The 27,889-nt window shown below is 40.2% G+C and overlaps 1 protein-coding gene across 2 annotated transcripts; it reads right to left on the reverse strand.

Annotated features, from left to right (window-relative positions):
• Positions 1-288: 288 nt before the first annotated feature.
• c6 (complement component 6) lies at positions 289-27,392 on the reverse strand. 2 transcript variants are annotated; one of them, XM_061734516.1, is made up of 22 exons: positions 26,934-27,392; positions 24,428-24,600; positions 23,546-23,676; positions 20,911-21,055; positions 15,885-15,900; positions 13,967-14,076; positions 13,546-13,708; positions 11,359-11,503; positions 11,065-11,206; positions 10,625-10,763; positions 9,389-9,583; positions 8,886-9,129; positions 6,117-6,239; positions 5,759-5,925; positions 5,428-5,653; positions 4,874-5,042; positions 4,575-4,686; positions 4,251-4,383; positions 3,905-4,099; positions 2,457-2,544; positions 2,028-2,272; positions 289-1,816 (listed from the first exon to the last, which is right to left on the reverse strand). In XM_061734516.1, the coding sequence occupies exons 1-22, from the start codon at positions 27,063-27,065 to the stop codon at positions 1,635-1,637; spliced, it is 3,375 nt and encodes a 1,124-aa protein (XP_061590500.1). In that variant the 5' UTR covers positions 27,066-27,392; the 3' UTR covers positions 289-1,634. The 2 variants fall into 2 exon arrangements, with proteins under 2 accessions (XP_061590500.1, XP_061590499.1); XM_061734515.1 differs by lacking the exons at positions 15,885-15,900; positions 20,911-21,055; positions 23,546-23,676; positions 24,428-24,600; positions 26,934-27,392 and adding an exon at positions 14,399-14,712 and having other exon boundaries at positions 13,967-14,156.
• Positions 27,393-27,889: the final 497 nt, after the last annotated feature.

The raw sequence follows: 27,889 nt of genomic DNA on the forward strand, positions 1-27,889 counted from the left end.
GGGGAGGGGGGGAGGCAACCCTGCCACCCACGAGACCAGAGGCCGACAAGGAAGAACCCAGAACCCAGGCCACCAGCAACCCCACAGAGGGCGAGAAGAACTTGTTCTTGATCCGTGCTTGAAAAACACAGCTATCAGAACATTTTAACTGTTAATTAATTAATTATTCAAATTCTTTGATGATGCAAATAATAGTTTTAATCTCAAATGTTTTTCTCTTTGGAGTCACATGCTTAAGAGGTCTGCTAGAGGTGAAGTGAAAAATAGTGACAAATAAAACAGACAATGTTACATTTCTATATCTTTATTTTTACATGTGAAGTACATTCGGTAAACTTTATTGAAAAACTGCTTTGGTCTGTTGATGAACAGTGATGTGGGTGTGAGTGTCATATAGTTTTGCAAAGGAAGCTGCATCTAGGAAGTCAAACCTGGTGGGCTCCTATTTTATTGCTGGTCCTTGTCAATCATGTTGATAACAGTCAAGTAATTACATGCAAGGTGAAAGAATAGTTGTCCAATTTTCAAGTGTGGAAAAAGCAATAGTTCACCCAAAATGCATAATTGTGGAGTTGTCTCCCACTCGTTGTGGGCCAGTTTTCAGACTTTCACAATCCTTATTTCCTGAGGTCAAGGAACAGAAATTATGTAACAATGTGCAAATACAACTGACTCATTTTTGGGTAAACTAAATAGAGTACATGTCTGTCACTGGGGCACTTATACACAGGCATGAATTAGGAGTGTACCCACATCCCCAAGGACCACTACCCTGGATACTGAGACATGGAGCATTGAAAGCTACACATTCTATCAAACATTTAATATGTTTGATATAATGCTTTCTATTAGGGTTTCCATTGGTAACTGTTAGGACTGCATAAATGCAATCTTGTACTTTTCACTTTTCTTTAAAAAAAAATAAAAATTTACCGCGATTTTGTTCCCATTTTATCACCCAGTGCTCCTCCCAAAGTCAGTCCTGGGCATTGATCCCCTCTGCCACCCCAGGAGGTCCTGAGCTCAAGTCTCACTACTCAAGTCTTACTTGAGGAGTTTTTGTGAGGGTAGCTCACATTAGCTACCCAAGTGAACTCAGCACCCACAGCGTCCCTGGCGGGAATTGAACCCAGGACCTTCTAATACTTTTCAACAATTTCAGGGTGTTAATGATTTGGAGTGGTGTTTTAAACAGCATAAGTTTCATGATGATACAAGCTGTGGAAGTTCTTCAGCTATAAATAATGAATATGAATGCAAGTTTGTAACAGCTCATCCAACTTTGCAACCCCTGCACCAAATTGGGAGGTAATATAATTTTAGAGCACATGTGAATAATAAACCATGTGTTTTCGGCCTTGGGTGCTTTGATATCATTGTGTCGGCTGGTTACCTTCCAGTTATATCTGCGTAATTAAAAAAAAAAAGTGCAGATGAGCTAATGCCCATAGTATCCTTATAAATGTGGTTTAATAATGCACAGTGGAGCTGAAAAGAACCTTTGGGTGAATAATACATATTTTAAAGATCATGATTATTTTCAGTTTTCAGCAGTGCAGGAAGATTTTTTTTATACAGCACAGTAGCTACATGAAGTAAATGGAGTGTTGTGCTACGAGCAAGCTTTGACAGGATCATCGGCTACCACAGACACTTTCACTGACAATTTCAAATTGGTAGCTGGCACATTTGAGGGCGGCCATTGAACAGAGGTTCATGCTGCGGTTACTCCGGCTCCTGATCACCTTCACGCAGAACATGTTGTTCTCCGTTCTGGCGCAGTCACGAGCTGTTTTGCACTCACATTTCTCAGCCGCTGAGGACACATAAATACATTTTATTTATTGGATAATAATGTGAAAATATTTTTGTTCCCAAAGTCACTTTATAGGGCTGAAATGCTTCAGTTTCAGAAGCTTAAACTGCACAGAATAAAGTAATAAGGTACTGGAATCTCGTTATGAACAATGTTAAAAAGAAAATCATCAAAGCCAGTTAAAATGTTTTTTTCTGTTACACAAACTCACCTGAGCAGGTCTCCCATTCGTAACAAGTGTCCAGGCCACATGGCGCATGGATGGAGCTCTTAGATGACATCTTGGCCCTGAACTTGGCCCACTCCAGTTTGGTCACATCTTCTGGGTCACACACATCCTCGCTGACGAAGAAAAGTGGATCACCATGGCAACGGCCCGAGTGGAAGGAACAGTGAGACATCGACACAGCGGCGTCGATTTGTACATTTAGAGCGCAGAGACTCTCCGGCTGCGAGCTGTGCACACACATACGTAAACTCACAGGTCACTCAGCTCAGGTGGGAGGAAAATATTTCCACATAGTTAATATCAAATTACTTAAAAAAAAAAATCAAATGATAAAAAAATAAGTGGTAAGATAAGACAAGATAGGATAATAAAAAAAAAAAGAAAACCAGTCAATGAATAACCAGAACTTACAGGCAGCTCTCCCGTTCAATGCAGACACAACGAGAGCCCTGCAGCCTCTGCCCTGGACCACACTGATCGTCAGGAACAATGGGTTCCTCTGTACACACACAAAAAACCCAATAAAGAACAGAATCAAGGCAATGAAAGCCTTAATTTGTAGTTTAAGTTATTCATGACAACCTAAACTGCAACTACTGTCCTTCATGAAAAGACAAAAAAGCAATGAAACCCCTGGTTGCTGTTGCTGGTTCTGTGCTTGAGAAGGTTCTGGCTGCAGATTGCAGGGAAGTGGAGTTCCACTCTAGATGGGACATGGCCTCTACTTTAAGAAACCCCTTGCCCTGATATGTTACCCTAATCCAGGGGTCGGCAAGTAAGTTTGGCCTCGGGCCAAATTTTTTCGGAGCAACTGAATGGTGGGCTAGAACATCACAACAATCAGGCGAAACATGTTTTTTTTTCTACTAAACAAAACTTTTTTCCCCTTATCTATAGGCTACTAGTATTATTATACTATTATATCTTGTACAAAAAAGTAGTTTAAGAAAGTCATTAGTTTAAATAAAGTAACTTGAATTTGCTACAGACTGTTATTAGTGTGTTATTACTGCTTTAGCGCTACTCTGTGGCTGCGTTATGAAACCGCTTATAAGTAACTTGGTGATAATAATATTATTTTCTGCCAAGCTACTAACAAATGCAGTCCTTCTTTAAAATACACACGTTGCACACGGAGCAGCAGCTCTCTGTCTCCTGAAGCGAGTGAGAGGATATGCAAATGAGGCGGATTTTCCGACGTATTTTTACACATATAATGGACGTTTTACCATTTAAAATACCAACAGCAAAACTCAAGGTAAGTTATCAGTTGTATTTTTCACAGTTTAAACCACAACAAAAACGTCTTACCATTTCAACAGTCCGGGAGTCTGTGCCTACGTCCCTCCTGAATATTTGTGTGCACCTCTAATTAAGGCCCCCCTATGCTACAGGTGACAGGGAACTATACAAATTGTGTGCGTCCGGAATCATGAAGATTCTACTTTTATTTTATTTTTATCTTTTCTAAATAAAGGCTTCGAATTCTCTATGAAATTGTCGTTTTTGTGATAGTAAATAATAATAAAAAAAAAATTATCAGATTTTAAATGTCATCTGGCGGGGCAGATATTATTGGAGACGGGCCAATTTTGGCCCGCGGGCCGCCAGTTGCCGACCACGCCTAATCCAAACAATTCCAGAGAGGATGTCACATGCTTCCACTTTCTCCTCAGTTTGAAGCTTTGTCGTCTTCTTGTGTTTCCCTGCGTTCCATTATTGTCATGATTACATTACATTAGATTAGGGAGAGAGAGAGAGAGAGAGAGAGAGAGAGAGAGAGAGAGAGAGAGAGAGAGAAAGAGAGAGAGAGAGAGAGAGAGCGTTGGCATTTCCTCCACTCTTGTACAGCATCATACCATCAGTGCAGCGTAGGTTTGCAGGTACCGGAGGATCCCATGTTAGACTGCTAGTGCATCTGTAGAAACCGCTTGGATTTGGCATCAGACCTGGCTCGTTGCAGTTCAAACCCACTCCTTCACCAACTGTATATGTGTCTTTGGTGGGGAACAGTGTCATGTCATCAGGGATTTCTGGGGGAAGGCAGTACTTCCCTGAACAGAGAACAGAGAACAGACGTCAAGGATGCCAAGTGCAAAAAATGTAAGTGTTCCTCTTCAATTGTTCTTGTGTTGTGGAGAATGCACAAACGGTGTTATCAAACCAGTTTAATAACTTACTAATGTACTGAGAGAGTTGACTTACTGATGCATCTTCCTTTTGGTTGACTCCACGTTCCATCGGGAAGACAGTTGATGAACTGAAAACCCTCCAGGTCGAATCCAGTGAAACACTGGAACTCCTCATCCTCGCCAAAGTTGTAATACTGTTTTGCTTTCTGTTTAAGTAGAGAATGATTCACATGGAAAAAGTGCAAAATGTTATAATATCAATTTGGAAAATGATGACTGAATATTCAGATATGTGTTTAACAAATTGTCAGTAATGACCTTTCATATGAAATATGTATCAAATATTAGCAGTGGACATCAGTTTGTGCCTTTTCTATTGATCACATAATAATTTTACCCTGAGGAAGCTGCTGGCAGGCCTCTGAGGCCTCAGACAGCCCTCAACACCAGGAGGCAGCTCGTCTCTCCAGCCCACAGTGAAATCATCATCATTGTCACAGGACTCTTGTCTGGACACAAAAAATGTACCAGATTACTGAAATCAAGATGAAGCAGTATGTTTCAGTTCAGAAACAACAGGTATTGACATTTACCTGTGCATAACAGGTAAAGGTAAACGTAGTCCTCACCAAAGGAAATGGTTGCAGCAAAGACACAACTACTCATCAGTGATCCCAGAAATGAATGCCATCCTACTTTTCAAAAAGGGAGATGTGACACGAGTCCTCCTGTCGGTCCGGACCAGGGCAGGATTGGCCTCCTTTGAGGGGGGCAGGGTTGTCACACCGCCTCGTCCGATGCCTCTTCATGTAGGCTCCGCAGCTGCTCCATGGCCCCCAGCAGCTCCAGTAACCATCGACTGCCTCTGTGGGAGTTAAACGTCAATCTGCATTTTCACTGTGAAAGTTGCCAAAGTTTGGTCAGTCTGGAGTAAAGGTCCGCATACTGCCCTTCATGACCTAAAACCAAATTTGCTGTGATGTTTTAGTGTGATCAGTGTGAAGTGGGTGAGTCTCACTACTATTTTCTCATTGCACCTAAGTGGATAAAGCAACATAATTCATAAAAAACTAAATATAAGCACTATACAAAATGCCACCTGTATTTGTTTGCTAATGAACTCCAAGGAGACAGCAAAAACCTGTGATTAAGTGGACAAAAAATAATCCCAGGACACAGCTACACAACTAATCAGTCAGGAACAACTTCCTCACGTCTCCAGCAGTTGGGCACTGAAGATGGTTGCATACCTAGTATGTAGTCAGGAGCCCGTTTCTCACAGTTGGTACCAAACGTGCCAGTCTGGCAAACACACTTGCATTCAGTGCCAGAGAGAACTGGTTTTGCATTGTTGGGACAAGGGGCACACTTGCAAGTATCAAACTCCTCCAAATACTGCAGCAGGGCTTTCCGCAGGTGCCTCCTCTTTGTGACAGCACAGGGAATTCCTTGTACCAGGTCTATGATGGGAAGCAACTGAACAAACATGGAGAAGTGAATATTCCAACCTCAGAGAATATTTGAGGTTTGATACAAAGATGATGTGTCTGTGCTGGCTGGGTGAAGGAACCAAGAGTTAACCTCGTAATTGACCACGGCAGGGTTGTCGAGTACAGACTTGGCCCAGTTCTTGTATGATGTTCGGTCTGGAGCGGGGCCCTTCCTCTCCCAGGCCAGAGCAGCTGCTTCTCTGGTACGACCGCCTTTCACCATGGAGAAAGATTTCTCTGATGCTTGAATAAATGAACCTAGACACATTCACCAGAAAAAAGAGAAATTAAGAAACAGTAGCCATTCTGTTGAGGAGAGATGTGAAAAAGCCAGACAAGAAAAAAAGGGAATTTGTATATGTGTATATATATATATATATATATATATATATATATATATATATATATATATATATATATAAGCTTTTTTGGTAGACTTTTGGTGTAACCTCGATAATTCTGAGTCATCCTGTTATCCGAGCATCGAGTTACACTGCTGTGCTCAGAGTACAGGATGACAGTCCAGGTGGTCTCTCGGTGCAAACAGCCTCTGACGTGCTCTTCTGTTTGTCCTGCCAGAGAGGGAAGAAAATGACTGATTCAGATTATTGGAATTAAAACAAGAACAATATAACACAAATTACAGATATGCACCATGTTAGATGACTTGCTCTGCCTCAGAGTTGTAGTATTTATGTCCAGGACTAAGAGTCGGGTCTGGCACTAACTTTAAGGACTTTTGATTTAACTTGGACTTGTGCATTAACTGCGTTTGGACTAATAAATCAGAGGTATGTCCTTAGATTTTTTTTTTATTTCATGAAATATTCCATAGTGACATGGAATGAGATAATATTGACATTTGTATAAGTTATATTTCTTTATGCCTGTTTTTGCACAAAATGCACCCATCCGTTCCATCTGTAGAGAAACCATCAAGGAGATCAAGGATGAGGACAGCTTCCAACTTCAGTAGAGATCTGGAAATAATTCATCCCAAGAAATAAATACTACAATAATCTTTTTCACTCAGTTTACAGCAGGGCCAGAGCAGTAGAGACACTCTATACTGATGTTAGTGGGAGGCCTGTTAACTGATAAACTAGAGCTAAAACTTAACTTTCTGCTGCCATGCAGAGTTGAGGCTGTAACTGTCGCCTACTGATATAAAAGATAAAAAAGGTTGTCAGTAACTCTTAGCCGCCACCAAAAGTTAATGGGAGTTCAGAATAAGTTGCTTTGGACAAAAAGAAAAAACAAACAAAAAGAAAATACTTAAAGTGGCACTATGTAACTTTTCCACCTTAAAGGAGCATGAGGCTCCTTTTAAGAAATGAGACTCTCTAGCGCCACCCTTCACCACGACGGCCGTTGGGGGTACTGCAGCCAACAGTGAAGCCGGCATGGGAGAACGGGGAGAACGTGCATGCAGCGTCATGTGACGTCACATCCGCAGAACAGCGCGGGAAATTCGGGACCGAATTGCAGCACATTTTGCAGCACACAGCCTGTTCAAGGCAAAGGAGAGATATACTAGAGGGCTCATTCTTTTGGGTTTGGAACGCTTCATCTGACATTATTACTAGAAAACTTAAAATGTATACGGATTTTTTTCATAAATCCTGCCACAATCCGGCCTCAAGCTCCTTTAATATCATATTTCCAGAGTCATTGTGATGGTACATCATCTTCCAACAGGTTTAATGAACCTCTGTCATGGTCTGAGGGGTCTGTATCGCCTTCACTGGCACTATGTAACTTTGAGGAGCATGGTAGGAACCCTGCCACATTAGAAAACTACAAATTTTTACGGCTTTGACTGTTTTACGGCATACGTCACTTCCCCCTCCTTCCCGATTCGTAGTCGAGAGGAAAATGGGCGGGGCGTGGAGCACAGCTCCGCAGAAGCTGGTAACCCGTTGCTGTGTTGTAGCTGCAGCAGCTCCACACAACAGACGTGGGGAAAAGATCGCTAATGGTTTAACTTTTCACCGCTTTCCTGCTTGGAGGCAAAACCACGTAGGCCAAGTATCTGATATAACAGAGTAAAAGAGTAAAAGAGTCGTCGGCTCGGTTGGATCGCGGCTGTAACGAGTTCGACCAACCAACGTTCCTCAGTAAACAAACAAACAAACACGCACAGACCGGGGTCGGATCATTCAAACGGGTTTTATTCTCCACTACTCCAGCTAAACGCAGTTGCTGGCCAGCTCTCTGCGGTGCAATTAATTTCGTTGAGGAATTAAACTATTTGATTTGTAGCTGCAGAGGAAAAAAATAATCTCACGAGGAAAACAAAAATATTGCTCACGCCTCGGAGCCTCTTCAGCATAATATAGCAGTCAAAAAAAAAGAAAAGAAAAGTAAGAGTAATACAAAACATGTACTGTATGTTGAACTATTATACTAATTTATTGAAACACATGGCGAGTCAAACATTTACCAAAGCAGCTGCCAAACACTCCTAAACAAGGTAGTAAGACGGTGGTTCTGCAGAACTGCGGCAGTAAATTCTTTCTAAAGAGTGCAGCTCCGACGAGGAGCTCCATTCTTTAGTAGGGATTTCATATGGATCCAGACCGTTAATAATCATTATTTTCTCCATATACCGCTCCCTGGCTTCCTTGTTTAAGGTATCCCGGTAAATTCCAGTTCCTTTCCAGCAGTTTAACATCTTTTTTTTTGCGTTCCGTCTGTTCACTTGGTGAAACAGAAAAGCGTCCCGTCTTCTCTCAAAACAAATGCACGGGACGGGACTGGAGTTTTCCGGCAGTACGCGCTGGTGCTCATGGGAAACGTAGTGTTCTTTCTGGTAAAGCACTACCGCTTTTGTCCAAAAGATGCCGCCAAACTCAGAAAAGCTGAAAGTTACGTTGTGCTGCTTTAAGCTATAAATATTTAATCAAGTTTGCTAATTTAACTATCAGATAATCAAATTAAATATCAGATGATCATTTAATCTATTTGAATCAATTGGGGTCTCAGATTCAAACACTGGGGACTGGGGACTGGACTTGAAGTGACTTGACTACAACGCTACTATGCCTGGCATCGGGTGATTGAGAACAGGTACAAATAGTTTTACTTCCAGACACGCTTTCTCACAATTAATTTGTACTCTGTTTTTTTTTTTTGTTTGTGGACTTCTTGGCTGTCATTGTAGATGACAACCAGATAGGACACATCAGGCTACCAGGATTCCAGATGTGTTGATGTACCTGAACTTTTGAGCTCCTCTCGACTGTACTGGTACAGCAGGTCATAGTGGCCCCCCAGTGATCCTGAGCTGTAGTAATGTGTACCAAAGCGCTGGAAGATGTCCCTGTACAGGGCATAGTTGTACTCAAGAGGGAGAGAGTGAAGGAACTGAAGGAAAGGCAGTGAAAGGACAAGGTCACCCGGGTCCCTCATCTTAAATGTAGACACAGGAAGAACTTGATGCACTCGGAAAAACTTGGAGTCCTACAAAGGAAAGGATGAGAACAGATGAAGAATATTTCATACAATTATGTGTGTGTATGTGTGTGTGTGTGTGTGTGTGTGTGTGTGTGTGTGTGTGTGTGTGTGTGTGTGTGTGTGTGTGTGTGTGTGTGTGTGTGTGTGTGTGTGTGTGTGTGTGTGTGTGTGTGTTTGTGTGTGTGGTGGTGGTGGTGGGGTCTTACCATCTTACAGGCCTATTGAGTAACTTGACAAATAAATGAGTGATGGCTGCATCGCTCACCTTTGTTTTTGAGGCTTGAAAAGCAGCTTTGTTAGAACTGAAGTGAGTCCCATCTGAACGATGGAGGAAGAGAATGAGGTAGAGAAAATGATTTGGACTTTTAATGGTTTGAGATGACGAGCTGGATCTCTTCACGTCGACGGACTCAGTGTGTAGGGGTTGGGGCTCAGTGCTGAAGTCCTCTACCTCTCCAACCTAAACACCACCAAATACATCTGTAAAACTGAGGTAGCAATCACCAGTAAAACAACTGCAAATATAAAAGGGGACTATAATGGCAGGAATAGAGGTCTCAAACAGACACATGGTGCGATGTCTGATAAAACCTAAACTCTGTGACACCAAGGAAGACAAATGTTTTCCTTTCATTCCTGTTTTTACCCCCCCCCCCCCCTAAGCTAATCCGTACGACTGCCATGGTATTCAAACTGATAATGAGACAGACCTCCCTCTGTGGGGTCGTAAACTTAACAGCCTGCATTCCTCTGAAGGAATATACTCCTAATTTGTGTAGTTACTTTTATCAACAAGTAATATGACATAAGTTGTTTCTAGAAATGCAAAATACATGTGAATCCACATTTTCTTTGGTAAAATGGAAATCTACACTTACTGGCAACTTCATTAGTGATATGTAGTGTGAGTGTATGAATATAAAACCAAACACAGGATGGAACCACCTCATACCCACTGCAAAGCAAGTCAGTGAGGATTTGGGGTTGTTTTGTTTAGTGTTTTATTTATACATTTCTTTGACTTGATTTAGATTTTTTTTTATTTAATAAGTTTTTGTACATTTTAGTTATTTTTATGTTCTATCTTGTCTTTTTTTGCTTTGGAATCATTCTGCTTGTAATGCATGGATATCTTTTATTAGAAAAAAAACTCATAACTCATGGTGGTTGTTTAATTTAACTATGCTCTGTGAATCCTTGACTCTGATTTAATCCTATTACTATATCTATTTTTAGATTTTGCATGAATCCCTCCATGGCATATTTAAGTCAATGGGATGTAATTTTTAATTCCTATCGATGAAAGGTGGGTGTTTTATGTCTAACATTAGTCTTAAACCTCTTGGGACATAGTTTTCACACACAGCAGTTGCTATTGTGAAACTTCAAACATTACTGTTAGATTGTCCAAGTTAGAAACAGTAACTATGGGGGGGCTGGACTTGCCAATAGGTACATTATTTCTTAGGTCAGGAGAATGAAAGACAATACCAAATATTACCTTGATCTCAAAGGTCTCAAAATTGTGAGGAATTCGATGATAGAGCAATGTCGTTGGAGGCCTCCTGATGATGCAGCTTCCTCCCATAAACATATTGTCCAGCACTGCTCCCCTTGGCTCCTCTGCCAGAGCATCAAACCTTCAAACACAGATCAAGAAGGGTCCAACCTCACTTTTGTATCAGAAGCAATGTTTTCCAAACCAAGTTGTAGGTTACATTTTTTTTAAAGTCACTACCACAGTTGTTAATATACAGTTGTTTGATTTTATCTTTAATTTAATTTTATTTAAATGTGCTCAATACAACATTGACAGAAACACATATATTCTGTTTTATTATTTTGTCATGAAACATTCAACAGGAATGTGATTTTTGAGCAGAGCTGGGAACAATGTTAGTTAACTGATGACAAACTCAACGGCATCGATCCTGAGCCTACCCATTTCCCACCAGGTCAGCACCAGGGGCCACTCTCTTCTCAGCTGCACACACCACATTGAAGGTGTGACAGTCCCTCTCATCAGAGTTATCGCCACAGTCATTCTGTTTGTTGCATGTTAATGTGGAGTTGATGCACCGCCCTGTACCAGGAGGAACAGTTGTACAAGTGTAGGTTTTAACAGCAGATGGTAGGAATAAGAGCTAGAAAATAGCACAATTATCTCATAAGCCATAATAATACAATTTTGTGATACAAAATAAAAAAAAAATATGAAAAAAAACCCCTGTTTACCATTATCACACTTGAAGTCATCTCTGCAGTTGATAGGTGCCAACATGCACTCTTTGGATGGATAACATGGCCTCTCCTCTGTGAGCTCCACACTGCAGTCTGATCCACCGAATTGGGAAGGCCTCACGACAGACCGGGTCCGAAACTAAGGCAACAACACAAAAGCTTGAATTTCATTTTATACAGGAATAGATTTGAACCAATTACTGATTACTTTATGACTTAAGATTGGCAGCTGTATCTGACCAATGTGAGGAACTCTTAGGGCCTGATTTACTAAGATCCTAAATAAAGAGTACTAAATTGCGTAAGCACTGAAAAAGTTTGCACGTGCTGTTGTTGTGTGTTTTGCGGGTGATCAACTAAGAATGCTTGCGCAATTGATAACACGTGCAAACCGCAGTATTTAAATGAGGTGTTGCGTGTCTTGCGGTTTGCGCCATGGAGAGTCTGGATGGAAAGCAGGATAGTCGCAAGCGCAAAATGAAATTTGACGAGTTGGAGTTAGAGATATTAGTGGAAGAGGCAAATAAACACATTCATGAACTACAGCAAAGAAATTTAAACATTACCAAAAGAAACGCAATATAGGAGAAAATTTGCGATAGAATAAATGCAGTTGGTAACACAAAAAGAACGGCAGATGAGGTTAAGAGAAGGTGGCAAGATATAAGGCGAAGAACTAAAGAAAAAGTGCCTTTAATAAAACTTGTGCAACCATTTTTAAAATAGCATGCAGCAGAATAAAGACTCTCTCTCTGCGTATTCTTTGATTTTGGCGATGTCGCCTCCTTGCCACAATAACAGCAGCCATCGGTGCGTAATTCTGGGCAGATTAGCACCTTCCTTTCGAACGTATTAAATACAGACGCAATCACAATCCCCGCAATAACTTTCAGGCTTGGTAATCTCATTGCGTGTGGTAAATGAACCTATTTGCATTTTCCCCTCCCAGTATTTAGCGCTTTCTGGCGGTTACGCCCCATATTGATTATTCATCAGGGCAAAAGTACTAAATGAACAGCGTGTGCTATTTTGCTTATTTGAGAGGCGCAGTCCTCTTTGCACGCTGTTAGTAGATCAGCTTGCACATTGGTTTGGGGGTGATGTCAAGTTTGCACACGTTTTTACACACGCAAACCTTTAGTAAATCAGGCCCTTAGAAAAGAAGATGGGACACAATGGGGCACGAAGGTGCATTTTCAGAGAGAGGCTGGAGAACACAGTGATGTTTCGGCACAGAGTGCAGATATGGCCTCCTTTATCATGTGTGGGTGTGATTTCTCTTGACTTGTCTGTCGTGATCATTGTGCTCATTGTTCTCCAAACCCACCCGTCAGAAGTCATATTGTTTTCAGCAGGCAAAAAAGTATTTTGAGAGCAGAATTAACAGAAAAGGTGAAAATGACCTCCAGCAGTGGCCAGAAGGACCCTCTTACATGCCTCAGTGTGTAAAACAGGGTATCTTTTGCATGTGTGGATGTTGACTGTTCGGCTGTGTAATTATTTAACTAGACAAGTAATGAATTGGAATAGTACAACTTGTTTGTGAGTTTGTTTTAATGCAATCTTGACACATATCAAATGTAACACCTCGCTCCTCCTTGGGTAGCACAGTCTACAGCTTGATTCCTTGATCTCACTGCAGGCTGCCGTGAGTTACGATGGTTCCCAAAGGTACTATTGTACTATGTGACTGTATCAGTCAGAGTGGAATGATGGTTCCCAGTCAGTGCAACCTAGGAACCAACACGGTTTCCAACCTTGGCCATGTTGTGCCAATATTTCCCCAGACATTGAACAGCTCATCTTCTTTGCATTGAGTTCCTTTAGGTTTGTTTTTTGTATTGATGCCTCAATGGCAAACCACAAACCACCTAGCTTGGAAAACGCTCCGGCTTTGGTTGGTGCTCCTGTGATACCCACCTGCAACATCTGCTGATTGTAGAATCTTCTGGAACTGAGTCTCCTACATATTCTCTCACTTTTCTGAGTTTCTTTGCCTCTGTTCAAAATTGTTTGCGCTGATGGCATCAAATTCATATTTTGTTGGTTATTTGGGGAATATGATAAAGTTATTCTGTGAAGGTCAATTTGATTGCATCAGTGTTTCAGTCTGAATATGCCAGATGCTGTCAGTATCGACAAAGTATTGGAGTAAAAGAGAATGTGTTTTGTGTTTCTCGCCTGTTTCTTGGCGCAGGGTGAGCAGTCGGACCACGGGCTGAACTCTGTCAGCTGGCAGTTTATTGGACATGCCTCTTCGTTACAGGCTCTCGTGTCATGACGGTCACTGTAACACATCTGAAGACAGCTGCTCTTCCAGAAATAATCATCATACTGGAACTGCCTGTTATTAAGATGCGAAAATCACTTTTGGCACCATGGATTTTAGGCTTTCAGTTGTTATAACAAGAAATAAATCAATAGAGAAAAAAGCAATTGTTCAGTACAGCATTGCACAATTACTTTAGCAACAGTTTTGCAAGTAATTTCGTTGGAAAAGTATTTGCATTTGAATCTTCTCTCAGTTTAATTTACTTTTGCCAGTATTGTCTCAGGCGTGTGTGCTTCATCACACCTATGTCTTATGTCTGTGCAGTATTACCTCTGTCTTCGCTGAGTACCATGGTTGCAGGTCCTGGAGCAGACGGACCAGGATGTCCAGGGATAGCGGTCACAGAAACAGGCCAGACTGACTGATATGCAGCTCAAGAGCTTCAGCAGCAGCACCAAGCTGCTGGAGGGAGCCATCGCAGGAGCCCTCACTCTTTACACCCCGGAAAATGATTTCACCTCTGAAAATTTTTAATTTTTAAAAGTTTCAATGTTTATTTACCCCCCTCCAAAAAAATAATATCCCTCTTCTTTTTAAATTATCTTAGATAATCTTGAATGCTAATGCAATGTTTTTTCAAGCAAGTTAGAGCAGAAGGCTTAGTGGTTTTACACAAGAAAGGTTGGACACCAATCATAAAAAGTATTTTGAATAAATAAATAAATCAGCATTACATTACCAGAAGAAGATAATCCGACTCACCATATGTAGAACCGTCGTCTTCAGTAACTATTAAACAGATGCTGTTGTATTTGCGGTATATTTACCCAGTTGAGAGGTGATGTAAAGTTGGTGGTCTCTGCACTGCAGGCTGATCTGAATCTGAGGTTTGTGCCTGAGCTGGTTGCAGGGTTATAAAACTACAGTGATTCAGTGGAATCTGTGTTTTTTATCTTTTAACCAATCAGAGTTCAAAAAACACTGAAGGAAAATGAAACTAAGAAAGAAAAATAAATCAGAGCAACTCTTAGAACGTCAAGTTATGTAACCCTCTTGCTCCTTTTTGTTACGGGAAGCTCTTGGAGTTTCCCAGCTGCTGTGATAAATAAACCAGGGATAAACCAGATGTTCTGTGTTTGTAACTTGACAGGGGGAGGGATTTTAGTTTCTCTCCTAATTTTTTCAGCCTCCGGGGATTTTCACAACCTGGCACTTGACAATTGACCCACAGTTCATGTTGTTAAAAGCACAACACTGTCTTAAAAATCTTATTGCAACACTGACATTAATCAAAACATACATCGTCGTACTTGTATATAAAACTTTATTAATGTTATAAAATGTTCTAAGCTGTACATCGGATTAGCTGTGTTTTTCTATATTTAAGGACACACCAACTGCACATGGCCTATAGTCTAGACTCATACTCATGCCAAAACAACAAGTTTAAGCGACTTTAACACCACATTACATTAATCTGAAAAGAAAAGAAAAAAAGACCTTGCACAGACACATATTTAGTGATTACATTGCACTTACATTCAATGAAAATATGGCTCCAATATAAATTCAAAGATGAAGAACTTTGCAATTAGATTAATACTTTTATTTTATTTTATTTGTGTTTTAATTAAACTGTTTCTCTTACAGGAACAGCCACATGTCTTTCTTTTTTAAGAAAATACTAAAACTTTCTAGATACATTTAAAAGATTATTAGAGCAAATGCCAGGACAAATAAACATAATAAGAGAAATGTTATAATTTTGAAAAGAAATTCATAAGATAAATGAAGATTTAATACATAATTTTATTTTATTTATTTATTTTCTATTTATTTTTAACTACAGTGGAGAATGAAATGTTTTGTTTTTTTTGCCCCTAAAAAGTGTGCCTTTGTCATGTAATGTAACAATAACTCTTCATACTTTGACCTTTGCAAACTGGTCCGATGGCAAAATATGAAATAGAGTACAAAGTTCAATCTTGTGCGTTCAATGTGCTGCTCAGCAGGACTTTTCATATAAAGTTTCTCAGCAGGAGATATCTGTGTGACCATCCTGTTCTCAGTTTCGTGCAGAAGAGCTGGCTGCCAGAAAAAAAACAGCTCCATCCAGCATGTATGAGAGCGTCAGTTTTAACGGGAGCCACGATATTTTCCAAACCAAGCTGTTTCATTGCCTCATCTTTACCAACATTATTTGAACACTTAAACTGAACTAAGTGCAGTGCCTTTTGAAAGGAATAACCTCTTTGGGATTGTTCCTACAACCTCAAAAAACATTGAAAGACAATCTTTGTTCTGCGTAATGTAACAATTGAGTAATACACCAATTTAAAAGGTACTACTATGTTAATAGTAAAAAAAAAAGAAAAAAAGAAAAACAACCAAACAAAAAAAATTCATGCTTCCCTTCAGATAACAACCCTGTCCTCAAGACACCAGCTCCTTCCAATGTTGCTGTACAGAAATCTTTGAGTTGTTATTGGCTCCGAGTGCCTTTGTGGCTTTGAATGTCCCCTTCAAAACCCCTCAGGTGTTGCTTTAGTACTAAGCTTAAGGTCACTGGCCCCCATCAAACCTGGCATTAAAATGTCCATAAAATACAAGATCCACTATAAACATAATCATCCATCATATAAGTGCAAAAACCGCCAGTGATGTTAGCCCCTGAATCCATCCCATGATGTCACACTAGTAAGAAAGCGCAGTCCTTAACCACCTTCAAATGCATCATGAATTATCATATTTTAATCTGGCCTGGAATGTGGTCTGATAATGCAAAGAAAGGCCTGACCCGTGTGCTCTATGCAAGATAATTCATGATGCATTTGTGCACATGCTTCAATACGAGGTGTGAACACATGCAATAAACTCTGACCACTAGTGATCAGATTTCCTCAGACACATTTTAACTACAGGTCTGCATGAAGCCAGTGCCATAATCAGAAGCGAATCTCTGACTGACTCAACTCGACTGAAAAAGTTATTCTCTAAGATTTGTTCTTGTTTTTATCACTGTCCATTCTTTCTTCCACTGAAACATATTTCCAAGGCTCCACAGCATGATGCTGCCATCGCCATACTTCATTGTGGGCATAGTGCTCTGTGGTAAAGGATAGAAAAACATCTAGGATTTTTCTACTTTTAAAAGTTTGGTTATTGTTAGTACCGACATTTAAACAAGTGGTAAAGCTCACCAATTAATCATAGAAAACAAACTCAAAATATATCATAAAGCAATGGATCAGAGGGGATATAAACCTGTGATACCCTGCGTGATGGCATTACGTAGTTCCATCACTTAACCACCCTGTTTTCCACCCGTTACCCATCATCATTTCATAAAATACCATCATTCTTTTATTTCTGTGTCAACATGCATGAACTGTTATGTTTCAAAGTGACACTTTGAAATTCTAACAGTGTAACTGGAACTAAAACGGACTTTTATCTAGAAGTCCTTGACTAAAAGTCATCATTTTCAAAAGAGTTTATCCTACGATAAGCACACTTTCAAATTATCTCACATGTGCAGATATTTTACATTTCAATTTTTCAGACACACACATTGGAGATGGGAGATTACCGCTGATGTTGAAGGTCAGGCCAGTAAAAACAGCTGGTCGGTCCTCTGGGGACCTCGAGACATCCCTATGACAGCGTTCAAGGTTCCAAAATGTGTTGCTTAAGGAATAATAACTGCAGTATTTGCTACAGGAAGTCATTCTCAGTGCTAGGGCTGCACAATACAGTGAAAATGAAATATTGCAGTTGTGCTTTACATTTGATCTTGTTTAATTCACGTTATTAATTTACATTATCAAACTTGTTTTCATATTTTAATATATAGTATAATCTGATTCTTTTTGTCTCCCTCAATAAAACCATGTTGCTGTTGGGACACACATGTATTTAATTGCTTTAGCATCTGTGTACAGTAGGGGGTACACCATCTGGGGTCAATGTTAGCAGCAAACCACAAGGACGTTAACACCATATACTGAAGCATCTGTTTGTATATCACACGTCATATCATTATTGCAATATCCAACAATCATTTTGCATATCACAAGTTTTCTTAATATTGTGTGGTTCTAGTCCAAACTGCATCTATACAGAGCTGATGCAACTGAAAGTAAAAGTTCACACATGGAAACAGTTTCTTCTTTTATGAGATAAAAGTTTGATTTTCACACACTGCTGAATAAATTCAACACTATTGTAGTTGACCGCTTTGTCGATGTGATGTCACGTTGCACAGGTTCAGAGGTTCCACAAAGACGTTTCACGCTGTGACACATTCAAATTTGGAGGCATGATAAACCACAGTGATGCAGCTTAAAACCATCCTGGACATGTACACCTATTAGCCTTAATTTCATAAATACAAAACAATAAGGAAGAAAATGTGTTTTCTTGTGTCTGTTTCATTAAGCCTTTGCCCAACTGAACCTTAATGCTCCTGCCAAAGCAGTGTATACGCTTAATTATATTTGACACTAACTGTATTCCTACCATTCGTTGCATATCTGGTGTCACTGAGACATATTTCTGGTATTTTTGGTAATATTCTAATCCTCATACTATACGGTCTGAAACACCTACTATCTAAATGTGCTGAGAGGTGAAGGCAAATGTTCGGATGAGTGACAAAAAACAAATCAGCAACAGCAAATATTTCAGGATTACAATTTTAGATATTGGCTTTAAAAAAAATGTAGAATGCAATGAAATACCTTCTCTGAATAAATATACATCAGGCTAAAACAAGTAAAAGTCCTTTCCTGCGCGTGTCACCTCCAGTGTTGCGGTCAGACTCAACCAGACACCATGCAGCAGAGTCCGGGGAAACGTCTCTTCCTCTGACTGACCAGCGGGTGGGGAGTCAAATTTAACAAACTGCTGTCATCTGCAGACAAAAAAACATTTCAATGAGTGCGTTTACATGGGAAGTTTAATTTCTCTTTAATTCAGAATTAAAATTAAATCCATGTAAACACCCAATTCCGAATGAAAATGGCCATACACCGTGTCCACACTGCATGCGACGCTGGTGGGGCGAATAAAAGGCGAGTCTCGGGCGGGTGAATAAAGGCAGATTTATGGTTCCACGTACGGCGTAGGGTACGCGGCGACGCGCACCGTTCGGTGAGTGCGCCACGTACCCTACGCCGTAAGGTCTGCGTTGGTGTAACGCGGAACCATAAATCAGCCAAGGCGAGTCTCAGCTGTCAATCAAAAGAACGTGGTAGAACGTGGGGCCGATAACGCGTTCAGTGTGGACAGAGCGCGTCCGATGCCACGCAGTGCGGCGCGACAGTCGGACGCTCGCATGCAGTGTGGACAAGCTTTACGAATTAAACTTAATTCCGAAGTAAGTGGCTGGTTTATTCCAATTTTAAATCCGAATAGAATAATTCTGCGATCATGTATACACTCATTCCGCTTTAAATTAATTCCGGTCTTTCTGCGCTGCTCGTTCGATCACCCGTCTGACATGACGCTTATATTCTGCGCTGGGCTGGTTTTCCAAACAAAGTTTGAAGATGGCAGCACGCAGTAAACGCTGGTCAAGAGCAGAGACCATTTATTTAATAAATAGCTTGCAGGACCTGGAAATCATTAAAAGAACAGATGGCAGGAAACAAAAAAATTGTGAGCTTTTCAAAGTTGTATCCAATCAGAATCTTCCCAACCCCCAGACCTTAAGAGGAATTGGATAAAGCCGATCAAATGTGTTTTCAATGTAAAGCTCAATTCGGAATTACTATTTCCATGTAAACTCGAAGGAAAATAGTTTGATTCGGAATGATTTAATTTGGAATGATTAATTCAGAATTAAAAAACATCATGTAACCGTGGCCACTGTGTTTTTTATCACAGACAAACAAACAATCATGCCACTGGTTCCCACTCAGTTGACTTCTACATGAAGGCCTAATCATACGTATGTTGTGGATTGACTCTGATTTGTGGTCTCTCCCGACGACAGCTTGATCTTAATCTACTTTCTTTTCTCATCAATCTATCTATTAACTTCAGTTTTCCGAGGTCGGGTCTCAGGGGCAGTAGTCTAATGGCCCTTTTGCACTAGTATCGCTTCACCTCAGTTCTACCCGCTTTGCGCTTTTGCACTCGGGCTGAGACGGGTAGAGCCGCTCCAATCCGATACATTTTTCTGTAACCATTCTGGCGAGGTTCTATACGGGGCTGAGCAGGGACTATTTCTGACGTCACCACCCTCCGCGCCACTGATTGGTCGGGGGCGGGGCCGTCAAACGTTTGAATCAGGAAGGGGGAGTCAGCGCGAGGCGACTCGCGGCTCGCAGCGATTTTATTATACAGCACAAACGTCTGTTTGGTGATCTAACTCTGAGGTGCAGATGTTCATAAACCTGGTGGCTGAGGAGAGAATTAAAAAAGGGATGTAGACGGGCTGTTTTACTCTCAGCCGCTCGCGGCTCCAGCTGATTTCTCATCTGCGCCGACACAAACAAAGGTGTTGCGCAATCGAGTACGTCACAGCAGATTCACCCCAACCCCCCCACTTCTCATCTGGCTGTGCAAAAACACACGGGTGGAGCCGCGCCGCGCCGAGCCGGGCTGAGGCGAGACTAGTGGAAAAGTGGCAAAAGCAGAGAGGCCCAGGCCTTCCTCTCCCTGGCTGCCTCATCCGGGGTTATACCAAGGTGATCCCAGGTCAGACGAGAGATATCATCGCTCCAGCATGTCCTGGGTCTCCTTCTGGTTTGACATACCCAAAACACCTCCTGACAGGGGTGTCCATCCTCACCAAATGTCCAAACCACCTCAACTGACTCCTCTCAATGTGGAGGAGCACCGACTCTACTCTGAGTCTGTCCCGGATGACCGAACTTCCCATCTTCCCTATCTCTAAGGAAGAGCCCAGCCACCCTGCAGAGGAAACTCCTTTCCAGCTGCCTGTATCCACAATCTCATTCTTTCGGTCACCAACCACTAACCACAACTTTTTAATTATCAAGCAAAAAAAAAAATAAGAGAAAAAAAAGCCTCAGTTATAAGTGCTTATTAAAACTACATATTTTGTAAAATACCTTGATTTTTCAGGGGCAATGGCATTGTTTCCCTGAGTTTGCTGAGTAAGTTTCGCATCTCTCTCATGTCTCTGTAAAAACATACAAAAAAGAGCAAAGAATCAACGACTCAGCAGACTGGGATTTATTAATTATATTTCAATAAGAGAAACACGCAGAGTAAGAATAAAGTGAAATGAAGGCGTGAATATGTACCTTTCTATGTTTTCAATGTCAGTGACTACGAGCCATTGCTCCTGAGGGAAGTCAATAGGAGAGGAGGATCGGTCGTCCAGTATGGGAACATCGGAGCTATCATCCACCCTGAAGTCCAGTTTTGGTTCGGAGTCTGTTCCTGCAGCTGCAGGCCCGAACAAAGACAGCAGCACAGAAGCAGTGTTAATATACACAACTCACAAACTTTAAACAACTACATCTATAAGGCAATTCATAACTTTTCATATCTCTGTATTATGAGTTGTATCATAACACCACCGTCTGCAAGATGACAGCTGTTGGCTCTGTTTGATAATACATTCCTCTAAAAGTGAATGATTGTTAAAATATTGTGTAAAGCAAGCATGGCAAAAAATGCTGAGTTAAAATTCACAGTACCAAATACTTTAGTTCATTTTTTAAAGACCGTGTGGAAACGTGTTGCAGCTCTCTGCTGCCCCCTCTTGTTTCAGATGAGTACGAACCAAACTACAAACTTTACAACTACATTGGTAGTCTTTTGGAGATACATACTGTACAACTGTTTAACTCTCTCATCTTTGACACTGTTTTTTTGGTTTTCATCATCACTGTGCTGTGATATCTGCAGTAAAACAAATGTAGAGCATGTTAAAAAGATATTTTAACTCAATTAATTTCAAAGGCAAAGTGAAGTGGAAATGTACATTACATTAAATAAGTTTAATCTTTGGTACTTTCATGCCCTTCACTCCAAGACATTAAGTTACTACTTGAATTTAAATAAATAAGTGCGATTCTTGCATGAGAGAAGTACAGCAGGGATTAATAGTGGCAGCAAGTTAACCAACCCTGACTGATGCAGTAAACAGCTTCAAACAACCATGTCAGAAGACACATGCTGGATAAATAAAGGTTATTTAAATACTGGATAAATACAGGTCCATATTGCACAAAAATATACACCACATGTTTTTTGTTACTTTTTTTTTGCACTTGCTTCACTACAGGAGACATGACACCACAACACAATGCAGGTATGATGTATATATATGATGGCACCACCTTTAAAGGAAAAAAGAGAACTTTGTTAAGTCTATACTCATGAAAAAACAACAGTTTTTGTCCTCAGCCTGCCAAAAAGAAAGCAAAATAAATACATACAATAAATAAATAAATAAATACATACAATAAATACAATGAAGAAATAAATAAAAACAGTGAAATGGGTGGACAATGTCTAGGCCAGGGGTCGGCAACCCAAAAATGTTGAAAGAGCTATATTGGAACAAAAATACAAAAACAAATATGTCTGGAGCCGCAAAAAATTTAAAGTCTTGTATAAGCCTTAGAATGAAGGCAACACATGCTGCATGTTTCTATATTAGTTAGAACTGGGGGACGATTTTTTTTTTCATAATGCACTTCGAGAAAAAGTCGAAATGTCGAGAAAAAAGTGGAAATTTCGAGAAAAAAGTTGAAATGTCAAGATTAAAATTGAAATACAATCTTGAGAAAAAAGTCGAAATGTCGAGAAAAAAGTCGAAATGTTTAGAAAAAAGTCGAAATGTTGAGAAAAAAGTAAAAATCTTGAGAAAAAAGTTGAAATGTCGAGAAAAAAGTAAAAATCTTGAGAAAAATATCAAAATGTCGAGAAAAAAATCTAAATTTCGTGAAAAAAGTCGAACTGTCGAGAAAAAAGTCGAAATGTCGAGAAAAAAGTCAAAATTTTGAGAAAAAAGTCCAAATGTCGAGATTAAAAAGGACAAAGGAAGAAAAAAAGAAAAAAAAGAAGAAAAAAAAGAGAAAAAAAGGAAAAAAGAGAAAAAAAGAGGAAAAAAGAGAAATAAAGAAAAAAAGAAGAAAAAAAGGAATGAAAAAAAAAAACTAAGAAAAAAAAGGAAAAAAAAGGTCAAACATTTTTGCAAAAGCTCCAGGAGCCACTAGGGCGGCGCTAAAGAGCTGCATGCGGCTCTAGAGCCGCTGGTTGCCGACCCCTGGTCTAGGCTTTATAACAAATATAGCAGTGAGCAAATATAACAAGCTCACTGGCTTTTAACTCCCTTAAAGGCATGTATTCATCAGGGAGAACGCTAGCGGACAGTTACACTCAAGAAGTAATGAAGCAAGTGAGAATACCGTGCCAAAATCTGAAGAAGAATCCAAGACCTCTAGGAAAAATGTGACAGCCTATAATTATTATATAATGATTCAGAAAGATTTCCAAAAGATTATTGCAAAATCTCATTAAAAATACCACTGATTCCACACAAACACCAGTAGACAACTGGTTGTTGCAATCAAGAAAAAAGAAAGGCTGCCAGCCCAGACAACAACAGTGTCAAGATGATGGCATACCTCACAAGAACAGACCCTTGAAACCTAAGGCTGTGCATGAGCCAGTGATCAGCTGGAGCACGTAAATCAAAATGATTTACTCTTCTATAAATCAGATTAACAAGCTCCTAGTTGTTTTTTGCCACCCAACCCCTTCGGCTCAGAAGAACGTCACCTCAGCTGTGAAGGCACAAGAGTTTCAGATTGATTGATCAGACCTATTCTAATAGCTCTGGAAATATTTGGAAGATAATTTGATCACCATTTAACCATACCGAGTTTTTTTTTGTTAAAGAGTGTTATGATTCTGTGACTGTACTTTTTCTGTGTAACTGCAGCACCCCCAGCAGGCACATGGACTTGAGCATTTCTGTTATGAACATCTCGAGGCAGCACTGCAGTTGGATGAAGAGCCGGCAGATTTCAGGATGGATTTCTCCGTCTTCTGGCCTGCAGCGTGAAGAAGGTAAGAGGCATCAATGAAACTCAAGCAGACGGTGAATGTGGCTACAGTGGTGAGAATAACAGTTGCGTGTCCCTCCTACCCAGTACTCGAGTTGTAAAAAATACAGATAATTTGTGCTGATTACAAATAATATAATATATTACAAATAATAGCAGTGACCAAAACACCTGCAGAAATACTGCAGGAATGACATAGCAGCAGTTAAATGCAGCCTTAAGCTTTACATATCCACTGGGTTTACATCAAATACGTACTTAAAAGAAACAGTTCTCTCCTTCACAGGATAAGTAAAATGGATCAATGTAAAAACTCAAAATAAGAATATTTGTCCTATTTCTAGTTAAAATGTCTCATTTTAGTAAAGAAATCTTATTACACTTAAAACAAGACTCATCACTGGAAAAAAAAAACAATTTTCACCTGTTTCAAGTAGATTTTCACTTGAAATAAGTAGAAAAATCTGCCAGTGGAACAAGATTGTTTTGCTTGTAATAAGAAGATAAATCTTGTCCCACTGGCATATTTTCCTACAGTACTTATTTCAAGTGAAAATGTACTTGAAACAGTTGAAAATTGTCAAAAGAGTTAGTTTTCTGGTGTTATTTTTCTGGTAATGACTCTAAAAGTTGAAATAGCAGTAAAACCACATTCATTGATGAAATGACATAAGGGATGGAAACCGTTTTTATTTCAGGGGGGGATGCAATCCCCCCTCAACTCCAGTACTGCTCCTACCCTGAGACTGACACGGCGGCCAGGTCCTGGTGCGCCGCGCGGGCCATGGCGCACCCTTTGGTGCGGGTGTAATGCATCTGAGCCCGCAGAGCCGGACAGTCGGCCGATATCTCCCCGACAGAGATGACCTGCTCCCGGTACAGCGCTACGAGGGTGTTGAATTCCTGCACAGTCTAAAGGAAAAACAGATCGACACCACCGACTGCTTGTTTCAGAGTGTCAATAATATGTTTTTTTTTTTAAATATATTTATATGTGGGTGTCTGCTGAGGAAGACTGCTGACTATCTGTTGACAGGGAAACTCGTCCTTTGGTGCGCTTGCAGCTCAGCACCGAGCTCTACCTGGTCATATGATATGATATGAATACTTTATTACAGACCCAAAAGGTTCCATATAAAATACATAAAAATATATAGAAATTACAGGTCACACATTAAAATAAATGGAAACGTGTTTCCATAGTCCAGATGTGTACCTTGTATCCAGTACTCGAGTTGTAAAAAAAAAATCAGGGGGGATGGTGGATTTTATCATATGGGAACAGATAATTTGTGCTGATTACAAATAATATAATATATTACAAATAATAGCAGTGACCAAAACACCTGCAGAAATACTGCAGGAATGACATAGCAGCAGTTAAATGCAGCCTTCTGTAAGCTTTAAATATCCACTGGGCTTACATCAAATACATCAAAACACAACAATAAAAAACGGTTTTCTGAACTTATCAATATGACTCTGTCCCTCACCGGATAAGTAAAATGGATCACTGCAAAATCTTAACAAGAATATTTGTCTTATTTCTAGTTAAAATGCCTAATTTTAGTAAAACACATCTCATTACAAACATCATCACTGGAAAAAACAACAAGTTTCACCTGTTTCAAGTAGATTTTCACTTAAAATAAGTAGAAAAATCTGCCAGTGGAACAAGATTTTTTTGCTTGTAATGAGAAGATAAATCTTTTCCCACTGGCAGATTTTTGTACTTATTTCAAGTGAAAATGTACTTGAAACAGGTGAAAATTGTCAAATAACTTATTTTTCTAGTGTTATTTTTCTGGTGATGACTCTAAATGTTGAAATAGCAGTAAAACCACATTCATTGATGAAATGACATAAGGGATGGAAAGGGGGGATGGCAGTTTTACAGGGGGGATGATTTTGACTATTTCAGGAGGGATGCCATCCCCCCTCAACTCGAGTACTGCTTGTATCACTCCGTTTGATGTTAGTGAGTGCAGTTATTAGACAATTTTCTGACTCATGGAGTCGACACATACATTTAAACATAAAATTCCTCAGCAGAGCATGGAAGGTGGGGACATAACAATTAACAAATAAAGTGCTAGCACTTGTCCATCTTGGAAGCTTAAGGAGGATCCTGAACGCATCATTATAGGCTATCTGCAATTTCTTTAGCTTGGCTTTGGTGGTATAATTACACCAAAGGTGAAGGAGGTGTATAATAGGCTCTGAACAGATTTACTTTAACATCAGCTGTGCACATATGGAATCTACGGGCAAGCATGTTGGCCTGAGTATAGAGCTCAGCACTGACGCTGGATGTCTTCATCATCACATAGATCCTCATTTATGATGTGACCCAAATACCGTACTCTCTTAACAACATCTAAGGGGTCAGACAGTAAGAATGGGGGAAAACTTTGTTTTTGATCGTCCTTAGCTTTAACAATCAGAATAACACTCTTCTACCGCGGTTGAATTGGTTTGATATAGGATATTGGATATTATGAATTCAACACCCATAAAACTTGTGATACATAACACAGATTTTGGTCAAACCACTTGTGATGTGTTCATGCTCATCTAGACTATATATCACAAAACAGTAATTATTAAAAAATCATATATATGGGCATATATATGGGCTGATTTAATGTGGTTTTATGAATTCAACACCCATAAAACTTGTGATACATACCACTGATTTTGGTCAAACCTTGTGATGTGTTCATGGTCATCTAGACTATATATCACAAGAGAGTAATTATTATAAAATCATATTATGGGCTGATTTAATGAGGTTTAATGAAAACAATCGGTGTTATGTATCACAAGTTTTATGGGTCTTGAATTCATTAAACCACATTAAATCAGCCCATATATATGATTTTTTAATAATTACTGTTTTGTGATATATAGTCTAGATGACCATGAACACATCACAAGTGGTTAGACCAAAATCAGTGGTATGTATCACAAGTTTTATGGGTGTTGAATTCATAATATCCAATATCAAACCAATTCAACCGCGGTCACTCTTCTTAGGGGTAAACACAATGTCATACTGGACTCCATAGAGCACACTTTAAGCAGTTGCTGCAGCCCAGCACTGTATGGAGACATGATGACCAGTTCATCAGCATATATGAGGGGATTAATAAGACTATCACTTATCATACATCCGGTCTTGCACTGACTAAGCTTCATGACTGATTATTATATAATTATTACCCTCATCCCCCCAGTATACCCACCATCCTGCTGTCGTCCAAGACGCCCCCCGCGCTCTCTCGGCGCTCCGGCTCCGTCTGCGCTCCTCTACCGGCGGGGAGAACGCTCCCGGCGGGTCGTGGGCGCTTTTTCCGCCCGTACGGTGCCGAACACATGCATGCACACCTGCCGCCAGACTGAGCGCACCGCAGATGCAGACAGATGCCGCTGCGAGATGTCTTTTCTGCAGGCTGTGGGTGTCCTCTTGTCTTGTGGATTAATTAAAATAAAAAAGAAAGAAGAAAAATAAAATAAAAATAAAGAAATTGAGATAGATGTCGATGGTGAAGCTCCAACACGCGGTTGCGCGGTTATTCTCCGGAACAGGATCCGCGTATCGGGCCGAGAGGACGGAGAGGACCCCCCAGCAGCTCCCTCTGCATCCCAGCCGAGAGGAGAGTCACCTTCAGCCCCTCCTGAAGGCCGAGAGGGAGGCTCCTCCGTCTTCCTTCCGCCTCTATCTCACGTGTGATGGAGCCGAGAGCAAGTCGTCACCCTCCCACAATTAACCGTTTATGAGCGTCAGTTGTCCACACGCGCACATTTTCATCCAAAACTGGCATACCTGTCTACGCAGGGCCGGTTCTAGAAAATGATGACCAGGGCTGCATCTCAGATCAGAGGGGGTGCATATGCCTGGCACGTTATTCAACACTAAATTATGCATTTTCCCATAATTTCAAGCGGAATAATACTAGCAAAACAAGAATATTTAAAGTACATTTCAAATGCTTTATTGCAGCAATATTGCTTAAGCTTTAAATATCCACTGGGTTTACATCAAATACATCAAAATACTTAAAAAAAAACAGTTCTCTCCTTCACAGGATACAGTAAGTAAAATGGATCAATGTAAAAACTCAAAATAATTTCCCAAAAGGGAAAACCCTATTTAGTTAAAATGTCTCATTTTAGTAAAAAAATCTTATTACACTTAAAA

Source organism: Cololabis saira, chromosome 11, assembly GCF_033807715.1.
Source record: "Cololabis saira isolate AMF1-May2022 chromosome 11, fColSai1.1, whole genome shotgun sequence".
In the NCBI taxonomy this organism is placed as follows: domain Eukaryota; kingdom Metazoa; phylum Chordata; class Actinopteri; order Beloniformes; family Belonidae; genus Cololabis; species Cololabis saira.